Consider the following 25,613-nt stretch of genomic DNA (forward strand, 5'->3'; position numbering starts at 1 on the left):
AAGATGAACTTGAATCAAGAGTTTAAAATAGCACATTTAGGAATTAAATTTGTCCTTTTTTGCCTTTGCAAAAAAAAATTTTAAAGCAGAACAGGGAGATCTGATAAGTTTAAATTGGTGGGGAAAAGGGGAAGAAAGAATTCAGGCTAGCGGTTTGCCAAGTCAGTTCTTCTAGGGTACATATTTTCTTCAACAGGAAATATTATTAGCACACATCTCAAGATCAAATTCCCCCACTGCTGAGGCTTCATGTTTCTGTACCATGAGGGGCAGGAATTTTGCATTTCATTCAGGTAGGTAGAATTGTGAGACTCTTCAACTAAAACCATTTTAGTGTTCTCTGTGCCTTTAGATAAATGCCTTTTTCCTCTGTTGATTCACAGCTTGTTCTTGCACTATTCTCCAGAAGGATTATAACCAAAAAAGGCTTTTTTTTTTCAAGAATGAAATGGTTTGAATTTGCAGCCAAGGGAAAATGTGGGGCTTATTTTGGCATTTCTCAATTTATGGTTATATTTTTTGTTATTAATACCTATAAATAATTTTGTTCTTAGAATAAATCATATGAAATAATATGGTGTCTGTAATTTGCTCCCAAATTATCTGGGGTCAGGGACTGAGTAAAGGTTTAGATAAAGTAAAATGACCATAATTTTATGATTATTGTAGCAGGATAATTAATACACACAGGTTGACTTCACTGTTTTTCTACATTTTACTGTGTTTGGAATTTTCTATTAAACTGAAAAATATTTTATTATGTTATGTTAGTCATTATACAGTACCTCATTAGTTTTTGAAGTACTGAAAAAAAATTAAAATAAAGATCAAGTTGCACAAAGTCACAGAGCCAATGAGTGGCAGAGCCAAAATTCAAATTTAATTACATTCAACTCCAAGACCAGGGGTGTACTCTCAGGCCAGCTTGGAAGTGAAAATGGATTTAAGCCACTTCAAAAGAAGAAAGATCCTGACTGTAAAAAACTGGTATCTGAATAAAGACAGACAGATCTGAAATTTTCTTCATAACAGGTATGTCATAAAATGGATGGGAAAAGAGGTTCTAAAACCTGTGTCTATTACTTTCCATCTGTGCAGATTTTGATCCCTATACCAAAAGCCTGCTACTATCAATTCCTCAGGGGACTTCTGGAAGATAAAAGGGAGAGAAAACATGTGCCCCTCTAGGTCCTCTGGGAAAGTCTAGGAGACTGTCCAGAAGGAAACACTGGACTGCTCTAAAGCCATGGAGTCATAAGGGAGCATTGCCTTAACCAGGTTGTAGCAGCTATTTCTGTGGATTGTTTAAATATCATTTCTCAACCATACTTACCTTCTCTCTCTGTTCTAGGGCTTTGTGTCCTGTTAATATCACTGGGAACTATTTCTCACAAGAACATAAGTGAGTATGTGCAACAAACCCCTCCATAACCTGAAGCTGAGGAAAGGGACTTCACACTAGCAAAGGTCTTTTCTTGGGAATAGTCTTTTTCAGCTTTGAGAATTTGACCCTGTTTCTCCCCCAAACTTTGAAGACAATTCCTTGTATGATGACAGGCATTGCATCCTTCTCTTCCTTCCATCTCCTATTCTCATCTGGGAGTTGGCATCTTCTGAGGGCCTTCAAATCCCTATATCTATTATCCACAGCTCTCTGTGCTTGATGCCCACAGAATGCCCACTCTACCAATGCCACTTCCTGCCACTGTGATCCTGGATTCCCTTCTCTGTCTGGAGAGGTCATCTTTAGCACCCCCTCGGAGGTCTGTACAAGTAAAAAGACTGAGAGACTGAAGAGGGGGTCATCAGAGGGAAGTTACCTGGGGGTGTCCAGACTCCTCAGCCCTTGAAGCAACACTGAAGTTCTTTGCTAAGGGCAGGAGATGAAAGCCAAGAGATGGGCAACCATATCTCATGGTCAAGGAGTAGTGTTAAAAGCTTAGGATTTGGAGCTGGACTATCTGAATCCCAGTGTGTGAGTCCAAGCAAATTGTTTCATCTCCCAATGCCTCAATTTCCCTATCTGTAAATAGGAATAATGAGATCAACCTATTTAGTTATTATGTGCTTTAAATCAATGAATACATATAAATGGAATTCATAGAAACAGAAAGCAAATTGATTGTTGTCAGGTGCTGGGGGAGGGAGGAATAGGGAGTGGCTACTTAATTGGGTAATGAGGTTTCTTTTTTTTTTTTTTCAAGTTTTTTTATTTTAATTCCAGTATAATTAATATACAGTGTTTTATTCATTTCCAGTGTACAATGTACTGATTCAACAATTCTCAGTGGTTCACAATTACTCAGGGCTGATGATGAGAACCATACTCTTAATACCCTTCACCTAAGGGGGGTTTCTTTTGGAGTGATAAAAATGTTTTGTAACTAGACAGAGGTGGTGGTTGCACAAAATTGTGAATGTAATAAATTTCAGTGAGTTGTTCACTTTAAAACAGTTGATATTTTTCTATATCTTTATTTATTGATTGATTGATTTTCAGCATAACAGTAGTCATTGTTTTTGCACCACACCCAGTGCTCCATGCAATCTGCACCCTCTCTAATACCCACCACCTGGCTCCCCCAACCTTCCACCCTCAGGTTGTTTTTCAGAGTCCATAGTCTCTCATGGTTCACCTCCCTTTCCAATATCCCTCAACTCCCTTCTCCTTTCCATCTCCCCTTGTCCTCCATGCTATTTGCTATGCTCCACAAATAAGTGAAACCATATGATACTTGACTCTCTCTGCATGACTTATTTCACTCAACATAATCTCTTCCAGTCCCGTCCATGTTGCTACAAAAGTTGGGTATTCGTCCTTTCTGATGGAGGCATAATACTCCATACTGTATATGGACCACATCTTCCTTATCCATTCATCCATCAGAGGGCATCTTTGTTCTTTCCACAGTTTGGTGACCATGGCTATTGCTGCTATAAACATTGGGGTACAGATGGCCCTTCTTTTCACGACATCTGTATCCTTGGGGTAGATACCCAAAAGTGCAATTGCAGGGTCATAGGGAAGATCTATTTTTAATTTCTTGAGGAATCTCCACACTGTTCTCCAAAGTGGCTGCACCAACTTGCATTCCCACCAACAATGTAGGAGGGTTCCCCTTTCTCCACATCCCCTCCAACACACGTTGTTTCCTGTCTTGCTAATTTTTGCCATTCTAACTGGTGTAAGGTGATATCTCAATGTGGTTTTAATTTGAATCTCTCTGATGGCTATTGATGATGAACATTTTTTCATGTGTCTGATAGCCATTTGTATGTCTTCATTAGAGAAGTGTCTGTTCATATCTTCTGCCCATTTTTTGATATGATTGTCTGTTTTGTGTGTGTTGAGTTTGAGGAGTTCTTTATAGATCCTAGATATCAACCTTTTGTCTGTACTGTCATTTGCAAATATCTTCTCCCATTCCATGGGTTGCCTCTTTGTTTTGTTGACTGCTTCCTTTGCTGTGCAGAAGCATTTGATCTTGATGAAGTCCCAAAAATTCATTTTCGCTTTTGTTTCCTTTGCCTTTGGAGACATATCTTGAAAAAAGTTGCTGTGGCTGATATCAAAGAGATTACTGCATATATTCTCCTCTAGGGTTCTGAGGGATTCCTGTCTCACATTGAGGTCTTTTATCCATTTTCAGTTTATCTTTGTGTACAGTGTAAGAGAATGTTCACATTTCATTCTTCTACATATAGCTGTCCAGTTTTCCCAGCACCATTTATTGAAGAGACTGTCTTTTTTCCACTGTATATTTTTTCCTGTTTTGTCGAAGATTCTATATCCTTTTCTTATTTAAATTCAATTAGCCAACCCATAGTACATCATTAGTTTCAGATATAGTGTTCTTTTGTATGTGAATGCTTACCTCAATAAAAAATACATAAATGATAAATTAAAACATGTAAAATACTTAGTGTGTTGCACTTGATAAGAAACCAATACATTTTACTTATGTTGTTAACGGTCATTACTTGGTCAAAGACAGAGGTAGCATGTTGAAGGAGGCAGTCAGGGAAGGCCGGGCAGCCATCAGAGATTTGGAACGTTCTACCAACCCTAGAATTAACTTGCTGGAAACTCCCATAATCTCAGTTCCTCCATCCAAAAATAACCACAAGCAACCTCATGCCAGGATGGTCATTTGCCATTTCTAAAACCCTATTTCCAAAGTTAAAATTAATTTAAACCACCTAACAATCAGAAAAGTGGATATTGCTATTACCCGTGATTTATAGATAAGAGAACTGAGACTTTAAGAGGTGGTTTGCTCACACTCACAACTGGTCATATGGCTGGAATATGGATAGGAAAAATCTGAAATCCACCAATCTCTGAAACAATCACTGTCCCTGAAGAAATTCAGATCAGCCCCTTGAGAAAGTCAATGTTGGTGCCATATTGTAAATGGGGAAACTGAGCCTGGAGAGGGGAAGCCATTTGTCCAAAGTCACACAGCTAGGAGATGGAAGACTCTGGACCCATGGTTCAAACTGTAACACTCTGATGTCTGTCCAGGTGGCCATGAGTTGGATACAATATGAAATACTCCTACCATGGAATATCTACAGGCATTAAAACTTTTTTATTTTGATGTGGAAACATTGTCATAAAATATTTAAAGTCTTGGGAGAATTTGTATGTATCAAAAGGTGTGAAAAAAATTTTAAAGTTGCCGTCTGATGCCATGGGAAATTGATGAAAAAATAGTAGTGTTGTCTTCATAACTGGTAATGCTGGGTGACAAGTACATGTGGAGTTATTATACTGCTCTCTGTTATTTAAAAAAAAACTATTGCAACCCCAGTGGTTGGATATTTATGTATTGCTTGCATTTTCTGATTTCCTAATTTTCAACTGTAAACACATAATTTCATTTGGAAAGAAAACGCAAGGGGTAAAATCATTGAATCTGGTTGCTACTGATCCTACCAGAATTTGGGGTGTTCTTAGCAGTTGCCATTTATGTTCCAGATGTCAATGAGTGTGGCCCACCTCTATACATATCTTGTGGAGGTTTTGCACATTGTCACAATGTCGAGGGGAGTCACTACTGTGAATGTGCTTCTGGGCATGAGCTCCTTTCTGGGGCACCAAATTCCAAAGTGAGAAGGAGAACACTTGTCAAAGGAAGTAGCTTCCCATGTCACACATTTCTCCCACTCCCACAACCAACCTCATGCTGTCAATTCTGAAGACTGTCTTGGAACCATTATCCCTTATGTTTGAGAGTCCAAGAGAGAACATCCTTGATCAGGAGCTCATTCCTCCAATTTTTTGTTCTTGTTTAGACTTAGAATGCCATGCTAAGGTATATCTAGAGGATAATTTACTGCAACATCATATGCAATAGTTAAAGATTGGAAACAGATGATTTCCATTTACGGAAAATAATTTAACATACTATGGTACCATTATACAATTATGAGCTTCAGAGCCTTTTTTTTTTAATTTTCTTTTTTAGTGTTCCAAGAGTCATTGTTTATGCAACACACCCAGTGCTATATGCAATATGTGCCCTCCTTAATACCCACCATCAGCTTCATCCATCCCACCACCCCTCTCCCTTCCAAAACACTCAGTTTTCTTCTCAGAGCCCACAGTCTCTCATGCTTCATCACCCCTCCAATTTGCCCCAATTTACTTTTCAGAACCTTTTTATCAACTTGTTTTTCTCTTTGATGGACAGTTCTATGAATTTTTAAAGATTTTTATTTTTAAGTAATCTCTGCACCCAAAATGGGATTCAAATGTACAACCTCAAGATCAAGAATCATGTATTCTTCCAACTCAGCCAGACAGGTATCCCAAAGAGTTCTATGAATTTTCACACATGTACAGATTTGGATTACCACCTCTACATTCAGGATCCAGACTCATTACTTCCATTATCTTGAAACACTTCTTCCTTTTGTTCCTTTATAGTCACCTCACCCCTCTGCCCTGGCAGCCCCTAACCTACAGATGCTTTCTTTTACCTGTAGCATTGTCTCCTGAAAATTTTATATGGATGGAATAACACAATATGTAGCCTTTGAGTCAGATTCCTTCCACTCAGTGTAACATTTTTTAGTTTAATCCATATTGTTTTGGGTATCAATAGTTTATCCCTTTTTTCCTCCATTTTGACATTTTTATTTTCCAGAAAGAAAATTGTCTACAGTTAGCTTGGCTTTACAATGACTGCTTTCTTCTATTTATCTGAATCTTGGGTTTGGTTAATAGTACAATTACATAAAGTTATTTCCCCTATGTGGACTGCAAAATTCTAATATGTTGCTAGATACACACATCACATTAACCCACAGACCATTGTTTTAGAGAGAAGGATATAGTAACCCTCATCTGGCTGTTTGGTTTAATCATCCTGTATTTTTAATAATAGAGATGCCTGGACCATGCCTACCTGAGATATACTGAATCATGCCCAGACATGGAGCCCCATATGTTTATTTCTTTAAAGTTCCAACGATAATTTTGGTGATTAGCTTATTCATTGTTATTGCTAAGTAATATTCCATTACACAGCTGTACCACAGTTAGTTTATCCATTCATCCATTGAGAGAATGTTGGATTGTTTCCAGTTTGGAGTGATTAAGAATAGAGCTAAATGACCAAACTATGGAAAGAGACTAGATGTTGATCAACAGATGGATGGATAAAGAAAATGTGATATATATATAGATATATAGATAGATAGATAGATAGATAGATATGTATACACACACACACACACACACATATACACACAATTGAATACTATGCAGTCATCAAAAGAATGAAATATTGCCATTTGCAAAGACATGGATGAAACTAGAGGGATTACGATAAGTGAAATAAGTCAATAAGAGAAAGACAATTATTATATGATCTCACTGATATGAGAAATTTGAGAAGAAAGACAGAGGATCACAGGGGAAATGAGGGAAAATGAAACAAGATGAAACCAGAGAGGGAGATAAACCATAAGAGACTCTTAATCTCTGGAAACAAACTGAGGGTTGCTGGAGGGGAGGAGGATGGGAGGGATGTGGTGGCTGGGGTATGGACACTGAGAATTGTATGTGCTATGGTGAGCGCTATGAATTGTGTAAGACTGATGAATCACAGACCTGTACCCTTGAAATAAATAATATATTATGTTAATTAAAAAATAAATATGAAAGAAAGAAGAAAGAAAGAAAGAAAGAAAGAAAGAAAGAAAGAAAGAAAGAAAGAAAGAAAAGAGCTAAGTGAGATATCTCTTGATGGATTAAATTAGATTGCTTTCCAAGTTGTTTTAAATATAAAAGCAGGCTGTGCATGGTACCTATATAGTATGCCAATGGCTATTTCTTCTTCCTTATCTTCCTTTTTTATTAATCTCATGCATGTTTCCATAAGTTTATTTTAATCTTAAAACTATTCAAGTATTAGTCCAAAAAGTAAATACTACTTTTTAATAGTATTTATACAATAATTTCATCATAAGCATAATTTGATTGCCTAGCACTGCTCTGAGCACTATGACAGGCACTATTACTCCAATGCTAAACAATGCATAGGCTCTGTCTCCTGGAGATTTTACTCCAGTAGACAGACAGACCTGTAGGCAAATGCAGTATAAACCAAATGTTTGTGAAAAGTAATAGTCACTCTTCACAAACCATCAACTTCATGGGTGAAAATGTCTTTCTCATCACTGTACCCCAGTGCCTAGCACAAAGAAGGCACACTGGAAATATGCATAAATGAATAACTGGAAGGAGCTGTGCCACAGGGATCAGAGCTGTGATCACACTTTGGCGCTCACAGATGGCCTTGATTTTGACCTAATTTTTACAGTCTCTGGTCTTGGCTTCCTCATCTCTAATTCAGGGGCAATAATACCTGAGATTAAGAGATTAAGTTTTTATTTAAACTTGAATATTAAGTTGTTTATCTTATAAAGCTAAGTGCAATTCACTTTTAAGAAAAGCTTCACAGACTTAAATTACTTGAGGACTTTTTAATCCATTATTCATTTCCAACACTAACCATTTTTTTACATAGTTGTTTGACCAATGTTTGAGAGTATTCAAATGGCTAAGAGACAAGGGGTAAATGTTTAGTAACCACAAAAAGAAAAGTAAAATATTAAATCTTTCAACATTGACAAATGTGATAGCAATGTATTTGCTTTGGGACTGGCTCACTGTTTTGAATATTTTATTTATTTATTTAAGAGAGAGAAAAACAATCATGTGTGAGTGAGGTGAGGGGAAGAGGGAGGAGAAGCAGATTCCACCTGAGCAGGGAGTCCAACATGGGGCTCAATCCCAGGACCCTGAGATCAAAACCTGAGCCAAAGGCAGATGCTTAACCAACTGAGCCACCCATGTGCTAAAATGGGTTCATGTTAAATGTAAATCTTATTGGGAACATGATGCTGTTTATAAGCTACTTACCATCCCTAAAGAAGACAAATTTCTGATCTTAAGTTAAGAGAAGCATCTCCTACCTCACTGTCTAGGTTACAAACAGAAACAAACTATAGCAAGTATAGTCCAAACTCCACTCTCTTGGTTTGTAAGTCAACAAAAGAGTATCACATTTCTCTTCTAATTAGAAAATAAGAAAAGATAACTTGGGAGGCAAGTGGATGTGAAAACACCCACACTTATTCAGTGCTGTGACCACAATCACACTCCTTCCTCATTTTTCACTCACAAACTGCTCAGAGGAGGAACTTCCTTTGGGTGGAGAGATAGCAGGGATGCTGGAGACATTCTGGGTCAAAAACAAGTTCCCCCTGGGTGTGGCACTTAGAATAGACCTACCACCTCCCCCCACAGGCTATAGGCATTACAGAGGGCTATGTGAGCCCCAATCCCTAAAGGGTAGAGCTGTGGCTGAAGCCATAGAAAATTGACAGGTGTCATTAAGCACTGAGGTTAGAGGTTTTGTGAGCTGGCTAAGCAGATCTCCAGATTATCCATCACATTCTTGCAGCAACGTGAGGGGCTGATACCAACACTACTTGGCTGGAAGTTGGCTGGATTCCCAGGCTCCTAAGTGGACCACTGTATTAGTTTCCTATAGCTGATATGACAAACTTAATAGCTTAAAACAGTATAAATATATTCCCTTACAGTGTTGAAGGTCAGAAGCTTTAAATGTTTCCTTCTAGAGGCGTGAAGAGAGAATTTGTTTCCTTGCCTTTGCTGGCTTCTAGAAGCTGCTGGCCTTCCTTGGTACAGGGCTCCTTTCTCCATTTTCAAAGCCAACATCATATGTATCATCTCCTTTCTTCTCTGATCGTCCCTTTTATAAGAACCTTCGTGATTATATTAGATACACCCACATCATCAAAATATTCCCCCAACAAAATTCTTAATCACCAAGTTCAAAAGCTAACATAATCACAGGCTCCAGGCATAAGGACTTGAACATCTTTGAAAGGGCCATTATCTTGTCTACCATATTCACCATCCACCAAGCAGCTCTGACCTGAAATATCATACACTCACACATATATACAGAGTTCTCATCTTGCCAACTTTCCTTGAATGTAGCGGCCAGCCAGCTCTTCATGTGAAGGGCCTCATAGTAAGTATCTTCAGTTTTGCGGGCCAGAAGGTCCCTGTCACAGCTACTCAATTCTGCCATTATAGTATTAAAGCAGACATAGACAACACATAAATGAATAGGAGTGACTGCATTCCAGTACAATTCTCTCTATGGTTAATAAAATTTGAATTTCATGTAATTCCCATATGTAGAAACAGCTGGGTTTGGCTGTGGGACATAGTTTGCCAATCCCTTCTCTGAGGTGGTTGATGAGTTGGGAGTGCTGCCATCAGATGGTGTCCATCCGTTTCAGCTATGATGGACTCCTGATACTGATGAAGGTAGAGGAGGGTAAGGCTGGAGTTAATGAGAAGAGAAAAGGCCTGAGCTGAGATAGTGGACTGATCCTCCCTTTTATGTCTTTAGATGTGGATGAGTGTATCTCTGGAAAACACCAACGCCACAACTCAACCCATTGCATCAATGTGAAGGGAAGCTATAGATGCTACTGTCACCATGACTGGATGGCCATGTCCAAGCCTCTGCATGGCCTGGAGCTCACCATCTGTGAAGGTGTATACTCCTGACACACATACATATGTGCACACTTAAGTATAACCTGCATGTGCATGTGTGTGCACATATACTCTTACACATGAACATGTGTAATGCATACGTGCATTCACAACACAAAAAGCAAGCACATACATGCATTCAGCATGTACACACACACACACACACACACACACACACAAAAGCAGTGCTTCTGCCTCTTTTCCCTGCAGAGGTCCCCTTCTCCTCATGGACATCACCTTCTGGAGTCACCAGCCAGGTGAGTGAAATTTCAGAAGACCAGAAGCAGAAAGATGTTCACCAACCATCTTGTGTCCACCCTCTTCAGGCTCTCTGACTCACCCCCATATCCCCTTTCCCCATAGTCTCTCCCACTTCTTTGACAAAGTCCAGCAGTTATCCCCAGACTTCAAACCAGCCTTGGCCAAGAACACCATCCAGGTAAAATTGGAACCAAGAAAGAGGCAAGATATGAGAATCCCATAGAGGTCTTTAGTAGGAGTGGAGAAAAGTCCTCATGTAGTGGGCACTGCAACTAGTCCCTCAACCACGGTGGTGAGAAGACTAGAGGACTCAGCTATCTCAGCTATCAATTTTAAAGACATCCAGGTACACGAATGTATTTATCTATTTCCCTATTGCTCGTTCTGGGCTTCAGGGTTTTGTCAATCTTGGACTTTTTGACCTGAGTTGGCCTCTAAGTAGCTGAGACCTAAGCATCAAGAACCATTCTGAAAATTTTATTCAGTGCCAAATACCCAGTCTTTAGGGTCTGTTCTCTAGGACTGAATGGCCAGGACTTTGTGAAACCCCTTTGATCTATTGCCCACTGGCTCTGTGTCTGCATCCCTCCAGGACCTCATGAAGGAAGTAGTTGAGCTGCTGGATACACAAGGGGACCTGAAGACCCTGCCTCCCTCAAAGCAGCACTGTGTGGACACTCATCTGCTCGTTGGCCTGGAGGATGTCCTAAGAGTGCTAAGAAAGTTCCTGCCCAATGGGCCATTGACTGTGTGTGCTCCTGCAGGCACAGGTAAATACCCAAGTCTGCATCAGTCTCCTGATCTCCCTGTTCACCTTCTCACTCCTTCTTCCTAGACACTGCCCCACTGGAGCCAACTGACCACACTCACATCACAGTATTTTATTTAAAATAACTCATATTGAGAGTCTGTGGACTCTGAGAAATGAAAACTGAAGGTTTTGAAGGGGAGAGGGGTGGGGGGTTGGGAGGACCTAGTGATGAGTATTAATAAGGGCACATATTGCATGGATCACTGGGTGTGGTGCATAAATAATGAATCTTGGAACACTGAAAAAATAAAATAAAAGTTAAAAAAAATAAAGATGTTAGCAACTTTTCTGAAAACTAGCTAAATAAAATCAAGTGCAAGGCTAATAAAAAAAGAATTTATATTAATTTTTCATAGATTGTTTTTTATTTCTTATTTATTTTCAGCAAAACAGTATTCATTATTTTTGCACCACACCCAGAGCTCCATGCAATCCGTGTCCTCTATAATACCCACCACCTAATACCACAACCTCCCACCACCCGCCCCTTCAAAACCCTCAGATTGTTTTTCAGAGTCCATAGTCTTGCATGGTTCACCTCCCCTTCCAATATCCCCCACTCCCTTCTCCTCTCTATCTCCCCATGTCCTCCATGCTAATTGTTATGCTCCACAAATAAGTGAAACCATATGATAATTTACTCTCTCTGCTTGACTTATTTCACTCAGCATAATCTCTTCCAGTCCTGTCCATGTTGCTACAAAAGTTGGGTATTCGTCCTTTCTGATGGAGGCATAATACACCATAGTGTATATGGACCACATCTTCCTTATCCATTCGACCGTTGAAGGGCATCTTGGTTCTTTCCACAGTTGGCGACCGTGGCCATTGCTGCTATAAACATTGGGGTACAGATGGCCCTTCTTTTCACTACATCTGTATCTTTGGGGTAAATACCCAGGAGTGCAATGTCAAGGTCATAGGGAAGCTCTATTTTTAATTTCTTGAGGAATATCCACACTGTTCTCCAAAGAGGCTGCACCAACTTGCATTCCCACCAGTAGTGTAAGAGGATTCCCCTTTCTCCACATCCCCTCCAACACATGTTGTTTCCTGTCTTGCTAATTTTGGCCATTCTAAGTGATGTAAGATGATATCTCAATGTAGTTTTAATTTGAATCTCCCTGATGACTAGTGATGATGAACATTTTTTTTTAATTTTTTATTTTTTATAAACATATATTTTTATCCCCAGGGGTACAGGTCTGTGAATCACCAGGTTTACACACTTCACAGCACTCACCAAAGCACATACCCTCCCCAATGTCCATGCAACATGGAGGCTTAAGTGGGTAGGAGAAGAATAAATGAAACAAGATGGGATTGGGAGGGAGACAAACCATAAGTGACTCTTAATCTCACAAAACAAACTGAGGGTTGCTGGGGGGAGGGGGTTTGGGAGAAGGGGGTGGGATGATGAACATTTTTTTATGTGTCTGATAGCCATTTGTATGTCTTTATTGGAGAAGTGTCTGTCCATATCTTCTGCCCATGTTTTAATATGATTGTCTGTTTTGTGTGTATTGAGTTTGAGGAGTTCATATAGATCCTGGATATCAACTTTTGTCTCTACTGTCATTTGCAAATATCTTCTCCCATTCCGTGGATTGCCTCTTTGTTTTCTTGACTGTTTCCTTTGCTGTGCAGAAGCTTTTGATTTTGATGATGTCCCAAAGGTTCATCTTCATTTCCGTTTCCTTTGCCTTTGGAGACATATCTTGAAAGAAGTTGCTGTGGCTGATATCGAATAGATTACTGCCTATGTTCTCCTCTAGGATTCTGATGGATTCCTGTCTCACATTGAGGTCTTTTATCCATTTTGAGTTTATCTTTGTGTACAGTGTAAGAGAATGGTCGAGTTTCATTCTTCTACATTAGCTGCCCAGTTTTCCCAGCACCATTTATTGAAGAGACTGTCTTTTTTCCACTGTATATTTTTTCCTGTTTTGTCAAAGATTATTTGACCATGGAGTTGAGGGTCCATATCTGGGCTCTCTACTCTGTTCTACTGGTCTATGTGTCTTTTTTTATGCCAGTACCATGCTGTCTTGGTGATCACAGCTTTGTAGTAAAGCTTGAAATCAGGTAACGTGATGCCCCCAGTTTTATTTTTTGTTTTTCAAAATTTCCTTAGAGATTCGGGGTCTCTTCTGATTTCATACAACTTTTAGGATCATTTGCTCCAGCTCTTTGAAAAATACCAGTGGAATTTTGATCTGAATGGCATTAAAAGTATAGATTGCTCTAGGCAGTATAGACATTTTAACAATGTTTATTCTTCCAATCCAAGAGCATTGAATGGTCTTCCACGTTTTTGTGTCTTCTTCAATTCCTTTCATGAGTGTTCTGTAGTTCCTTGAGTACAGATCCTTTACCTCTTTGGTTAGGTTTATTCCCAGGTATCTTATGGTTCTTGGTGCTATAGTAAATGGAATCGATTCTCTAATGTGCCTTTCTGTATTTTCATTGTTAGTGTATAAGAAAGCCACTGATATATGCACATTGACTTTGTATCCTGCCACGTTGCTGAATTGCTGTATGAATTCTAGTAGTTTAGGGGTGGAGTATTTTGGGTTTTCCATATAAAGAATCATGTCATCTGTGAAGAGAGAGTGTTTGACTTCTTCATTACCAATTTGGATACATTTTATTTCCCTTTGTTGTCTGATTGCTGTTGCTAGGACTTCTAATACGATAGTGAACAAGAGTGGTGAGAGTGGGCATCCTTGTCGTGTTCCTGATCTCAACGGGAAGGATGCAAGCTTTTTCCCATTGAGGATAATATTTGCTGTGGGTCTTTCGTAGATAGATTTGATGAGGCTCCGGAATGTTCCCTCCATCCCTATACTTTGAAGCGTTTTAATCAGGAACGGATGCTGGATTTTGTCAAATGCTTTTTCTGCATCAATTGAGAGGACCATGTGGTTCCTCTATCTTCTCTTTTTAATTTGTTCTATCACATTGATTGATTTGCGAATGTTGAACCATCCTTGTAGCCCAGGGATGAATCCCACCTGGTCATAATGGATAACCTTTTTAATGTGCTGTTGGATCCTGTTTGCTAGGATCTTGTTCAGAATCTTAGCATCCATACTCATCAGTGATATTGGTCTGAAATTCTCCTTTTTGGTAGGGTCCTTGCCTGGGGATCAGGGTAATACTGGCTTCATAGAAATAGTCTGGAAGTTTTCCTTCTGCTTCTATTTTTTGAAACAGCTCCAGGAGAATAGGTCTTATTTCTTCTTTGAAAGTTTGGTAGAATTCCGCAGGGAATCCGTCAGGTCCTGAGCTCTTGTTTTTTGGGAGGTTTTTGATCACTGCTTAAATCTTGTTAGTAAATATCGGTCTATTCAGGTTGTCAATTCCTTCCTGGTTCAATTTTGGGAGTTTATAGTTTTCCAGGAGTGCATCCATTTCATCTAGGTTGCTAAGCTTATTGGCATAGAACTGTTGATATTAACTTCTGATGATTGTTTCTACTTCCTTGGTGTCCGTTGTGAACTCTCCCTTTTCATTCATAATTTTATGAATTTGGGCATTCTCTCTTTCTTTTGCATTAGTGTGGCCAATGGCTTATCGATCTTATTGATTCTTTCAAAAAACCAGCTTCTAGTTTCATTGATACATTTTACTGCTTCTCTGGTTTCTACCTCATTGATCTCAGCTCTAATCTTGATGATTTCCCTTCTTATGTGTGGAGTTGGTTTAATTTGCTGTTGATTCTCCAGTTCTTTAAGGTGTAGAGACAGCTGCTGTGTTCTGATTTTTCAATTTTTTTGAGGGAGGCTTGGATGGCTATGTATTTCCTCCTTAGGACCGCCGTTGCTGTATCCCATAGGTTTTGGACTGAAGTGTCTTCATTGTCATTGGTTTCCATGAATTGTTTCAGTTCTTCCTTGATCTCCTGGTTGATCCAAGCATTCTTAAGCAAGGTGGCCTTTAGCTTCCAGGTGTTTGAGTTCCTTCTGTACTTTTCCTTGTGATTGAGCTCCAGTTTCAAAGCATTGTGATCTGAGAATATGCAGGGAATAATCTCTGTCTTTTTGTATCAGTTGAGTCCTGATTTGTGATCCATTATGTGGTCTATTCTGTGGTCATGCATTTGAGAAGCATGAGTATTCTGTTGTTTTAGGGTGGAATGTTCTGTATTTATCTATGAGGTCCATCTGGTCCAATGTGTCATTCAATGCTCTTGTTTCTTTAATGATTTTCTGCTTCGATGATCTGTCTATTTCTGAGAGAGGCGTGTCAAGATCTCCTACGATTAGTGTATTCATATATATGAATCTTTATCTTGATTAACAGTTTTCTTATGTAGTTGGCTGCTCCCATATTGGGAGCATAGATATTTATAATTGTTAGATCATCTTGGTGGATAGTCCCTTTAAGGATTATGTAGTGTCCTTCTGTATCTCTGACTATGGTCTTTAGTTTAAAATCTAATTTATCTGATATGAGAATCGCTGCCCCAGCCTTCTTTTGAGGCCCATTGGCATGAAAGATGCTTCTCCATCCCTTCACTTTCAGTCTGGGTGTATCTTTAGGTTCAAAATGGGTCTCTTGTAGACAACATATGGATGGGTCCTGTCATCTTATCCAATCTGCAGCACTATGCCATTTTATGGGCGCATTTAGGCCATTCACATTGAGAGTGATTATTGATAGATACGTTTTTATTGACATTGAGTTACCTTTGAAGTCTTTCTTTCTGTAGACTGTGTCTATATTTCTGTTCAATGCTATTCTTATGATTTTTCCTCTTTTCTAGAACCCCCCTTAATATTTCCTGCAGTGTTGGCTTAGTGGTTACTTAATCTTTTAAGCCTTGCTGGTCTGGAAACTCTTTATCTCTCTATTTATTTTGAATGTCAGTCTTTCTGGATAAAGTATTCTTGGCTGCATGTTCTTCTCATTTAGTGCCCTGAATATATCTCGCCAGCCTTTTCTGGCTTGCCAAGTCTCTAGACAGGTCTGACGTTATTCTGATGGGCTTTCCTCTGTAAGTAAGGAGGCTCTTTGCTCTGGCGGCTTTCAAGAGATTATACCTACAATTATAATTCCTCAATTTGACTATCAGGTGTCGTGATTTTTTTTGGAATGTATAATCTTGGGTAGAGACCTTTCAACCTCTAGTACATGAATGCTGGTTCCATTCGCGAGATTGGGAAAATTTTCATGAAGGACTTGATCCACTATATCTTCTAAACTTCTTTCTTTCTCCTCCCCTTCAGGGATTCCAATAATTCTGACGTTGGAATGCTTCGTGGCATCATTTACTTCCCTGATTCTGTTTTCGTGGTTTCTAAGCTGTTTGTTCCAGGCTTCCTGCTGATCCTTTCTCTCTGTCTGTTTTTCCTCCAGATCACTAATCTATCTTTTGTCTCAGTTACTCTAGCTTTGATAGAGTTTATTAGATTGGAACTCATTGAGAGCATTGTGAACCTCCTCCCTGGTAGCTTTAAGCTCTGCCCTAACATTGTGAACATCATCTCTCGTTGCTTTCAGCTCGGCCCTAATCAATTCCGTTTGGGCATCCATGGATTTCTTCAATCTAGCTATTGCCTGGATAATTGTTAGCCTGAATTCTCTTTCTGACATATTGTCTATGTTGATAGCCATTAGCTCTGTTGGAGAAGGTCCATCCTCTGTATTTTTCTTCTGTTGGGCATTCCTCCTCCTAGTCATTTTGGTGGGAGATGACTGAACAGATGTAGCTCCATGTATCAACCGTGGTGCAGTCAAGGTGCACTGTGGAACACTTCTGAGCAATCAGGATTTCCCACCCAAATGAGAGACAAAAGAAAAGAAAAAGAAGAAGAAAAACAAAGAGAGAGAGACAGGAAAGAAAGGGAAGATGAAAGAGAAGTTTCGGGCCAAATGGGCCCCAAGGTAAGATTTATGAAGTAGACATACAAAGACAGACAAAAAGACTGATACAAGTATATGACAAGAGAAAATATATATATATACAAATAAAGAAAGAACTTCGTCAAAAAGAACCCCAAGTGTAAGATTTATATGCTATCAGGACAAACACAAAAACACAGAACACTGGTGGAAGAAAAAGATGGGAGAGTGGTTATAAATTTTCAGTGTGTGCGAGGAAGGTTGTTTTGATTCTTCCTGGATGTATCTTGATGTCTTTGTTAAAGGATTCAACTTTCTGGGCACCTGGGTGGCTCAGTGGGTTAAGCCGCTGCCTTCGGCTCAGGTCATGATCTCAGGGTCCTGGGATCGAGACCCGCATCGGGCTCTCTGCTCAGCAGGGAGCCTGCTTCCCTCTCTCTCTCTCTGCCTGCCTCTCTGTCTCCTGGGATCTCTCTCTGTCAAATAAATAAATAAATAAAATCTTTAAAAAAAAAAAAAAAGGATTCAACTTTCCTAAGATAAAGGGGGATTAAAAATTGGTTTACCTATAGGGTTAGTATTGATTGGGGAAAGGGGATTACTTTGAAGTTTAATTCTATATGAATATTGGAAGATAGAAATAAAAAGGAATAAACTAGACTAAACTAAACTAAAATTTTAGTATATGTGCTGCTGAAGCGAGCACTAAACTAAACTAAAATTTTAAAAAAAGGAATTCAAAAAATAGAAATGCAAAAGAAAAACATAAGTGTATGTATCAAAAAGTTCAGGTTAGAAGGGTATTATGGAATTTGATGTACTGGACAGCTCACTGTGATGGTAAATAGGTTAAAAAAATTACCTATGTATTAAAAAAAATGAACCAGAATAGTGGGAAAGAGTAAAAAATAAAAGTTTTCCTATGAAGTAGTAGTTGTTTCTTTTTTTTCTTTCTTTCTTGGTTTGTTTTCTGGGGGAGGGGCCTGCCACGTGGGTTTTCAGTCAATGATGTTCCCTGAGTTAAGTCCTCCTTCCCCCCTCAAGGGGGTGGGCTCTGAGGAAACTGTTTTTTTTTTTTTTTTTCAGGCTTTTGTTCTCTGGCAGTTTTTATGTTTGTTTACTTTTTTTTTCTCTCACTTTGACTGATTTTGATAGTTTTTGTAGTTTTAGAGGAAAACAAACCGCACCCTGATCTCCCTCTCAGAGAGAAGCCTCAGTCTGGCTGCAGAGCCTAAATAAGTTCCCCCTTGGCCACTGGCAGAGCAGGTTCCAAGTCGCGGTCCCTGGGGATGCAGAATCTTTTGCTTGTATCCAAAGCCAAGGCAGTGGTGGCTGTCTGGGCAGCTCCAGACCACCAGAGAGTTTCCAAGCAATATTCACACTGAGATTTTCCCACTGGCCTGGGCTGGGAGTGTCTGGTCTTTCTGGATCTAAGAGCGCCCAGCTTGCGCGCACCAATTTCAGGGGAGACTGTGGGTCGCACGCCGGTCTCAGGCTCTGAGAACAGGGCGCAGGTCTGAAAGCACCATACTGGGCCTTCGGTGCATCTCTCTTGGGGGAGAGTTTGGTGCAGGTGTCTTAGGTTCTGAAACAATGGCGCATATCAAAGTGCACTGGCTGGGCCTTTGTACCTCTCTCAGGGGAGTATCTCAGGCTCTATAGCAGGGCTCGCGGGATCTGCCGCCCAGCGTGGCTCCCATGCCCTCACAGGAAATGGACCCCACATGTTCTTGGGTGTGCTGGTGGCTTAGGGACCAAGACCTGGTTTCTCTGCCACATCTCTCTGCCTCAGCACCAGGGGAGGCTGTCCTAGGATCGGGGACTTAAGCCCCTGTCCCTAGCTGCCCCGATTCCCACAATCCCCCCCCCCCCCCGTGATCCTTTGCTCTTTGGAGTGCTTTCAGCCAATCTCCAAGTTAATGCTGGTCCCCAGACACAGGGCACTCTCGCTCGTATTGGGGTATTACTTTCCAACCAGTCACCTCTGGTGGCTCCCTCCCCCTTTTGTTTATCTTCTGATATCAGTCCTCCGTTCCCACTCCTCTTTACCTGCCCACTGACGTCTTCTGGCCCTGTAGAGATCCAGACGTGTATAATTCTGATCTCAGGCTGATTTCATGGGTGATCAAAGTTCTTTGGTAGGTAATCAGCTACTTTGGGGTACAGGCACAAAAGGCGCCTCTTCCTACTACCCTGCCATCTTGTCCCCCCCTCCTGTCTGTCATCCACTTTGAGCTTGTCTTTGTGTCTGGTGTAAGAAACTGGTCCACATTCATTCTTCTGCATGTGGCTATCCAATTTTCCCAACACGGTTTGCGGAAGAGACTGTCCCTTTTCCACTGGATATTCTTTCCCACTTTTTCGAAAAATCAATTGACCATAGAGTTGAGGGTCCATTTCTAGATTCTCTATTCTTCAAATATTTTAAATATTCAGTGTATATTATATAAATGACTATGTATTAGTCATGTACTAAGTTACTAGTCATTAATCAATAAATAATGACTAACTTACTCATCATTAGTCAATTACTATGTATTAGTAAACATTAATTGAATCTCATATATTCCTATTAATAAAATATTTATTGTATTCATTTAGGGGGTTATTTTAAAATCCAGAAAACAAAATTGACATAAAGGCAGACAATGATTTGTGTAAATTTCTTCTCTATCCTAATTTTAAAATAAACAAATGGTCATTTGGATGGCAAAATAACTGTGACCAGAACTAAGATGAAAAAATCACTCCTGGTGTATAATCACTGTACTAAATATTTTTCACGTGTCAGCGCAAATCATTCCCGCAACAACCTGTGCAGTAGAAACTGGTATTGGACCATGTGACAGATAAGGAACTGAGGCAGAAGGAGATTAACTAACATGGCCAAGGTCACACAGCTGGTTGGTGGCAGAACTGGAGTCACATCCAGTCTGGCGCTCACACTATGTGCCTATCTTGATGACACAAGTGCTCAGCTGCATCAGCAAGCCCTGGCCATCTGGCATTCCTGGGGAGTTAAGCATAAAGGTCAGCAAACTTTTTCCATAAATGGCCATATAATCAATATTTCCAGCTTTGTGGGTCCTATGGTCTCTGTGGCAGCCACTCAGCTCTGTCCTCAGAGCGTAAACAAAACCATAGACAGTTTGGGAGGGATGAGTGTGTGTTCCAGTAAAACCCACTTACAAGAGTAGACAGCAGCTGCTTTCTTTGCCAGCACCTACCTTTGAAACTTCACTTTGATGCTTCCTGGTGGGTACATTTGACCTTCTCTGACACTTAACTATAGGAAACAGATGTAGGGCTGCTGGAGAGGAGATGTGTGGGAGTATGGGCTAATTAGATGATGGGCATTAATGAGGGCACTTGAAGTAATGTGCACTGGGTGTTTTTTGAAACTGATGAATCACTAAATTCTACCACTACAACCACTAATACAGTATACACTATATTGAATTTAAATAAAAATTTTCAAATACAAACAAAACAAAAAAATTTCAGTTCCTTCAGGGAAACTTCCTCCAACTATTGGGATCTCCTATACCCCAAGTATATTATGGATCCAGCTACATATCCTCAAAGATCTTCATACATGATCATAAAGTTCATCATCTTGATGTTGTTTATTTTCTAATTGTTGATTCTCCATCTTCATTGGTGTCTCCCTGAGTACTGAGAACACTCTAACCTAACCACATCTGGGACTTCAAAGCCAACTACAGATCCTGACACAGAGGTTACACTTCATATTTGTCCAAAATATATTTTTACCAATTTGATTCCTTTTTTATATTTTTTTATACTTTAAATTTTATTCAGTGTTCCAGAATTCATTGGGTTTTATTTTTTTTAGAAGTAGGGATTTTAGTGCGAGTCCCACAGACCTTGTTTATTCTTTTTTTTAATTTTTTTTTATTTTTTATAAACATATAATATATTTTTATCCCCAGAAGTATAGGTCAGTGAATCGCGAGGTTTACACACTTCACAGCACTCACCATAGCACATACCCTCCCCAATGTCCATAACCCCACGCCCTTTCTCCCAACCCCCCTCCCCCCCAGCAACCCTCAGTTTGTTTTGTGAGATTAAGAGTCACTTATGGTTTGTCTCCCTCCCAATCCCATCTTGTTTCATTTATTCTTCTCCTACCCACTTAAGCCCCCATGTTGCATCACCACTTCCTCATATCAGGGAGATCATATGATAGTTGTCTTTCTCTGCTTGACTTATTTCGCTAAGCATAATATGCTCTAGTTCCATCCATCTTGTCACAAATGGCAAGATTTCATTTCTTTTGATGGCTGCATGGTATTCCATTGTGTATATATACCACTTCTTCCTTGTCCATTCATCTGTTGATGGACATCTAGGTTCTTTCCATAGTTTGGCTATTATGGACATTGCTGCTATAAACATTCCGGTACACATGCCCCTTCAGATCACTACATTTGTATATTTAAGGTAAACCCAGTAGTGCAATTGCTGTGTCATAGGGAAGTTCTATTTTCAACATTTTGAGGAACCTCCATGCTGTTTTCCAGAGTGGTTGCACCAGCTTGCAATCCCACCGACAGTGTAGGAGGGTTCCCCCTTCTCCGCATCCTCACCAGCATCTGTCATTTCCTGACTTGTTGATTTTAGCCATTCTGACTGGTGTGAAGTGATATCTCATTGTGGTTTTGATTTGTATTTCCCTGATGCCGAGTGATATGGAACACTTTTTCATGTGTCTGTTGGCCATCTGGATGTCTTCTTTGCAGAAATGTCTGTTCATGTCATCTGCCCATTTCTTGATTGGATTATTTGTTCTTTGGGTGTTGAGTTTGCTAAGTTATTTATAGATTCTGGACACTAGTCCTTTATCTGATATGTCATTTGCAAATATCTTCTCCCATTCTGTCAGTTGTCTTTTGGTTTTGTTAACTGTTTCCTTTGCTGTGCAAAAGCTTTTGATCTTGATGAAATCCCAATAGTTCATTTTTGCCCTTACTTCACTTCCCTTTGGCGATGTTCCTAGGAAGATGTTGCTGCGGCTGAGGTCGAAGAGGCTGCTCCCTGTGTTCTCCTCAAGGATTTTGATGGATTCTTTTCTCATATTGAGGTCCTTCAACCATGTTGAGTCTATTTTTGTGTGTGGTATAAGGAAATGCTCCAATTTCATTTTTCTGCATGTGGCTGTCCAATTTTCCCAACACCATTTATTGAAGAGGTTGTCTTTTTTCCATTGGACATTCTTTCCTGCTTTGTCGAAGATTAGTTGACCATAGAGTTGAGGGTCTATTTCTGGGCTCTCTATTCTGTTCCGTTGACCTATGTGTCTGTTTTTGTGCCAGTACCATGCTGTCTTGATGATGACAGCTTTGTAATAGAGCTTGAAGTCCGGATTGTGATGCCACCAACTTTGGCTTTCTTTTTCAATATTCCTTTGGCTATTCGAGGTCATTTCTGGTTCCATATAAATTTTAGAATGATTTGTTCCATTTCTTTGAAAAAAATGGGTGGTACTTTGATAGGAATTGCATTAAATGTGTAGATTGCTTTAGGTAGCATAGACATTTTCACAATATTTATTCTTCCAATCCAAGAGAATGGAACATTTTTCCATTTCTTTGTGTCTTCCTCAATTTCTTTCATGAGTACTTTATAGTTTTCTGAGTATAGATTCTGTGCCTCTTTGGTTAGGTTTATTCCTAGGTATCTTATGGTTTGGGGTGAAATTGTAAATGCGATGGACTCCTTAATTTCTCCTTCTTCTGTCCTGTTGTTGGTGTAGAGAAATGCAACTGATTTCTGTGCATTGATTTTATATCCTGACACTTTACTGAATTCCTGTACAAGTTCTAGCAGTTTTGGAGTGGAGTCTTTTGGGTTTTCCACATATAGTATCATATCATCTGTGAAGAGTGATAGTTTGACTTCTTCTTTGCCAATTTGAATGCCTTTAATTTCCTTTTGTTATCTGATTGCTGAGGTTAGGACTTCTAGTACTATGTTGAATAGCAGTGGTGATAATGGACATCCCTGCTGTGTTCCTGACCTTAGCGGAAAAGCTTTCAGTTTTTCTCCATTGAGAATGATATTTACAGTGGGTTTTTCATAGATGGCTTTGATAATATTGAAGTATGTGCCCTCTATCCCTACACTTTGAAGAGTTTTGATCAAGAAGGGATGCTGTACTTTGTCAAATGCTTTTTCAACATCTATTGATAGTATCATATGGTCCTTGTTCTTTCTTTTATTGATGTGTTGTATCACATTGACTGATTTGCGGATGTTGAACCAACCTTGCAGCCCTGGAATAAATCCCACCTGGGCGTGGTGAATGATCCTTTTAATGTACTGTTGAATCCTATTGGCTAGTATTTTGGTGAGAATTTTCACATCTGTGTTCATCAAGGATATTGGTCTATAGCTCTCTTTTTTGATAGGATCCTTGTCTGGTTTTAGGATCAAGCTGATGCTGGCCTCATAAAATGAGTTTGGAAGTTTTCCTTCCATTTCTATTTTTTGGAACAGTTTCAGGAGAATAGGAATTAGTTTTTTTTTTTTTTTAATGTTTTGTAGAATTCCCCTGGGAAGCCATCTGGCCCTGGGCTTTTGTTTGTTTGGAGACTTTTAATGACTGTTTCAATCTCCTTACTGGTTATGGGTCTGTTCAGGCTTTCTATTTCTTCCTGGTTCAGTTGTGGTAGTTTATATGTTTCTAGGAATGCATCCATTTCTTCCAGATTGTCAAATTTGTTGGCGTAGAGTTGCTCATAGTATGGTCTTATAATTGTTTGTATTTCTTTGGTGTTAGTTGTAATCTCTCCTCTTTCATTCATTATTTTATTTATTTGGGTCCTTTCTCTTTTCTTTTTGATAAGTCTGACCAGGGGGTTATCAATTTTATTAATTCTTTCAAAGAACCAGCTCCTAGTTTCGTTGATTTGTTCTATTGTTTTTTTGGTTTCTATATCAATGATTTCTGCTCTGATCTTTATGATATCTCTTCTCCTGCTGGGCTTAGGGTTTCTTTCTTCTTTCTCCAGCTCCTTTAGGTGTAGGGTTAGGGTGTGTACCTGAGACCTTTCTTATTTCTTGAGAAAGGCTTGTACCACTATATATTTTCCTCTCAGGACTGCCTTTGTTGTGTCCCACAGATTTTGAACCATTGTATTTTCATTATCATTTGTTTCCATGAATTTTTTCAATTCTTCTTTAATTTCCCGGTTGACCCATTCATTCTTTAGAAGGATGCTGTTTAGTCTCCATGTATTTGGGTTTTTTCCAAACTTCCTCTTGTGGTTGAGTTCTAGCTTCAGAGCATTGTGGTCTGAAAATATGCAGGGAATGATCCCAATCTTTTGATACCGGTTGAGTCCTGATTTAGGACCAAGGATGTGATCTATTCTGGAGAATGTTCCATGTGCACTAGAGAAGAATGTGTATTCTGTTGCTTTGGGATGAAATGTTCTGAATATATCTGTGATGTCCATCTGGTCCAGTGTGTCGTTTAAGGCCTTTATTTTCTTGTTGATCTTTTGCTTGGATAATCTGTCCTTGTCAGTGAGGGGAGTGTTAAAGTCCCCTACTATTATCGTATTATTGTTGATGTGTTTCTTTGATTTTGTTATTAATTGGTTTATATAGTTGGCTGCTCCCACATTAGGGGCATAGATATTTAAAATTGTTAGATCTTCTTGTTGGACAGACCCTTTGAGTATGATATAGTGTCCTTCCTCATCTCTTATTATAGTTTTTGGTTTAAAATCTAATTGATCTGATATAAGGATTGCCACTCCTGCTTTCTTCTGATGTCCATTAGCATGGTAAATTCTTTTCCACCCCCTCATTTTAAATCTGGAGGTGTCTTCGAGCTTAAAATGAGTTTCTTGGAGGCAACATATAGATGGGTTTTTGTTTTGTTTTTTTTTTTTATCCATTCTGATACCCTGTGTCTTTTGATTGGGGTATTTAGCCCATTAAGATTCAGGGTAACTAGTGCCATTGTATTGCCGGTAAGGTGACTGTTACTGTATATGGTCTCTGTTCCTTTCTGATCTACCACTTGTAGGCTCTCTCTTTGCTTAGAGGATCCTTTTCAATATTTCATGTAGAGCTGGTTTGTTGTTTGCAAATTCTTTCAATTTTTGTTTGTCCTGGAAGCTTTTAATCTCTCCTTCTATTTTCAATGATAGCCTAGCTGGATATAGTATACTTGGCTGCATGTTTTTCTTGTTTAGTGCTCTGAATATATCATTCCAGCTCTTTATGGCCTGCCAGGTCTCTGTGGATAAGTCCACTGCCAACCTAATATTTTTACCATTGTATGTTACAGACTTCTTTTCCTGGGCTTCTTTCAAGATTTTCTCTTTGTCACTAAGACTTGTAAATTTTACTATTAGGTGACGGGGTGTGGGCCTATTCTTATTGATTTTGAGGGGCGTTCTCTGGACCTCCTGAATTTTGATGCTTGTTCCCTTTGCCATATTGGGGAAATTCTCTCCAATAATTCTCTCCAGTAAACCTTCTGCTCCCCTCTCTCTTTCTTCTTCTTCTGGAATCCCAATTATTCTAATGTTGTTTCGTCTTATG

At 39.4% G+C, this 25,613-nt stretch overlaps 1 protein-coding gene across 6 annotated transcripts in view; it reads left to right on the forward strand.

Annotated features, from left to right (window-relative positions):
* Positions 1-200: 200 nt before the first annotated feature.
* LOC309852897 (uncharacterized protein) overlaps positions 201-25,613 on the forward strand; it is a 38,792-nt gene continuing 13,379 nt past the window's right edge. For 4 of the 6 annotated variants that reach the window (XM_082710366.1, XM_082710370.1, XM_082710367.1 and 1 more), the window contains exons 1-5: positions 201-293; positions 1,352-1,402; positions 9,963-10,109; positions 10,322-10,368; positions 10,965-11,142. In XM_082710366.1, coding sequence (XP_082566492.1) covers positions 263-293; positions 1,352-1,402; positions 9,963-10,109; positions 10,322-10,368; positions 10,965-11,142 — 454 coding nt within the window. In that variant the 5' untranslated portion in view covers positions 201-262. Of the gene's footprint in view, positions 294-947; positions 1,279-1,351; positions 1,403-1,673; positions 1,774-9,962; positions 10,369-10,474; positions 10,551-10,964; positions 11,143-25,613 lie in introns of those variants that run through there. The other 2 variants (XM_082710368.1, XM_082710369.1) reach the window with 2 other exon arrangements.

Source organism: Mustela nivalis (genome assembly GCF_964662115.1).
Source record: "Mustela nivalis genome assembly, chromosome: 1".
Lineage (NCBI taxonomy): Eukaryota > Metazoa > Chordata > Mammalia > Carnivora > Mustelidae > Mustela > Mustela nivalis.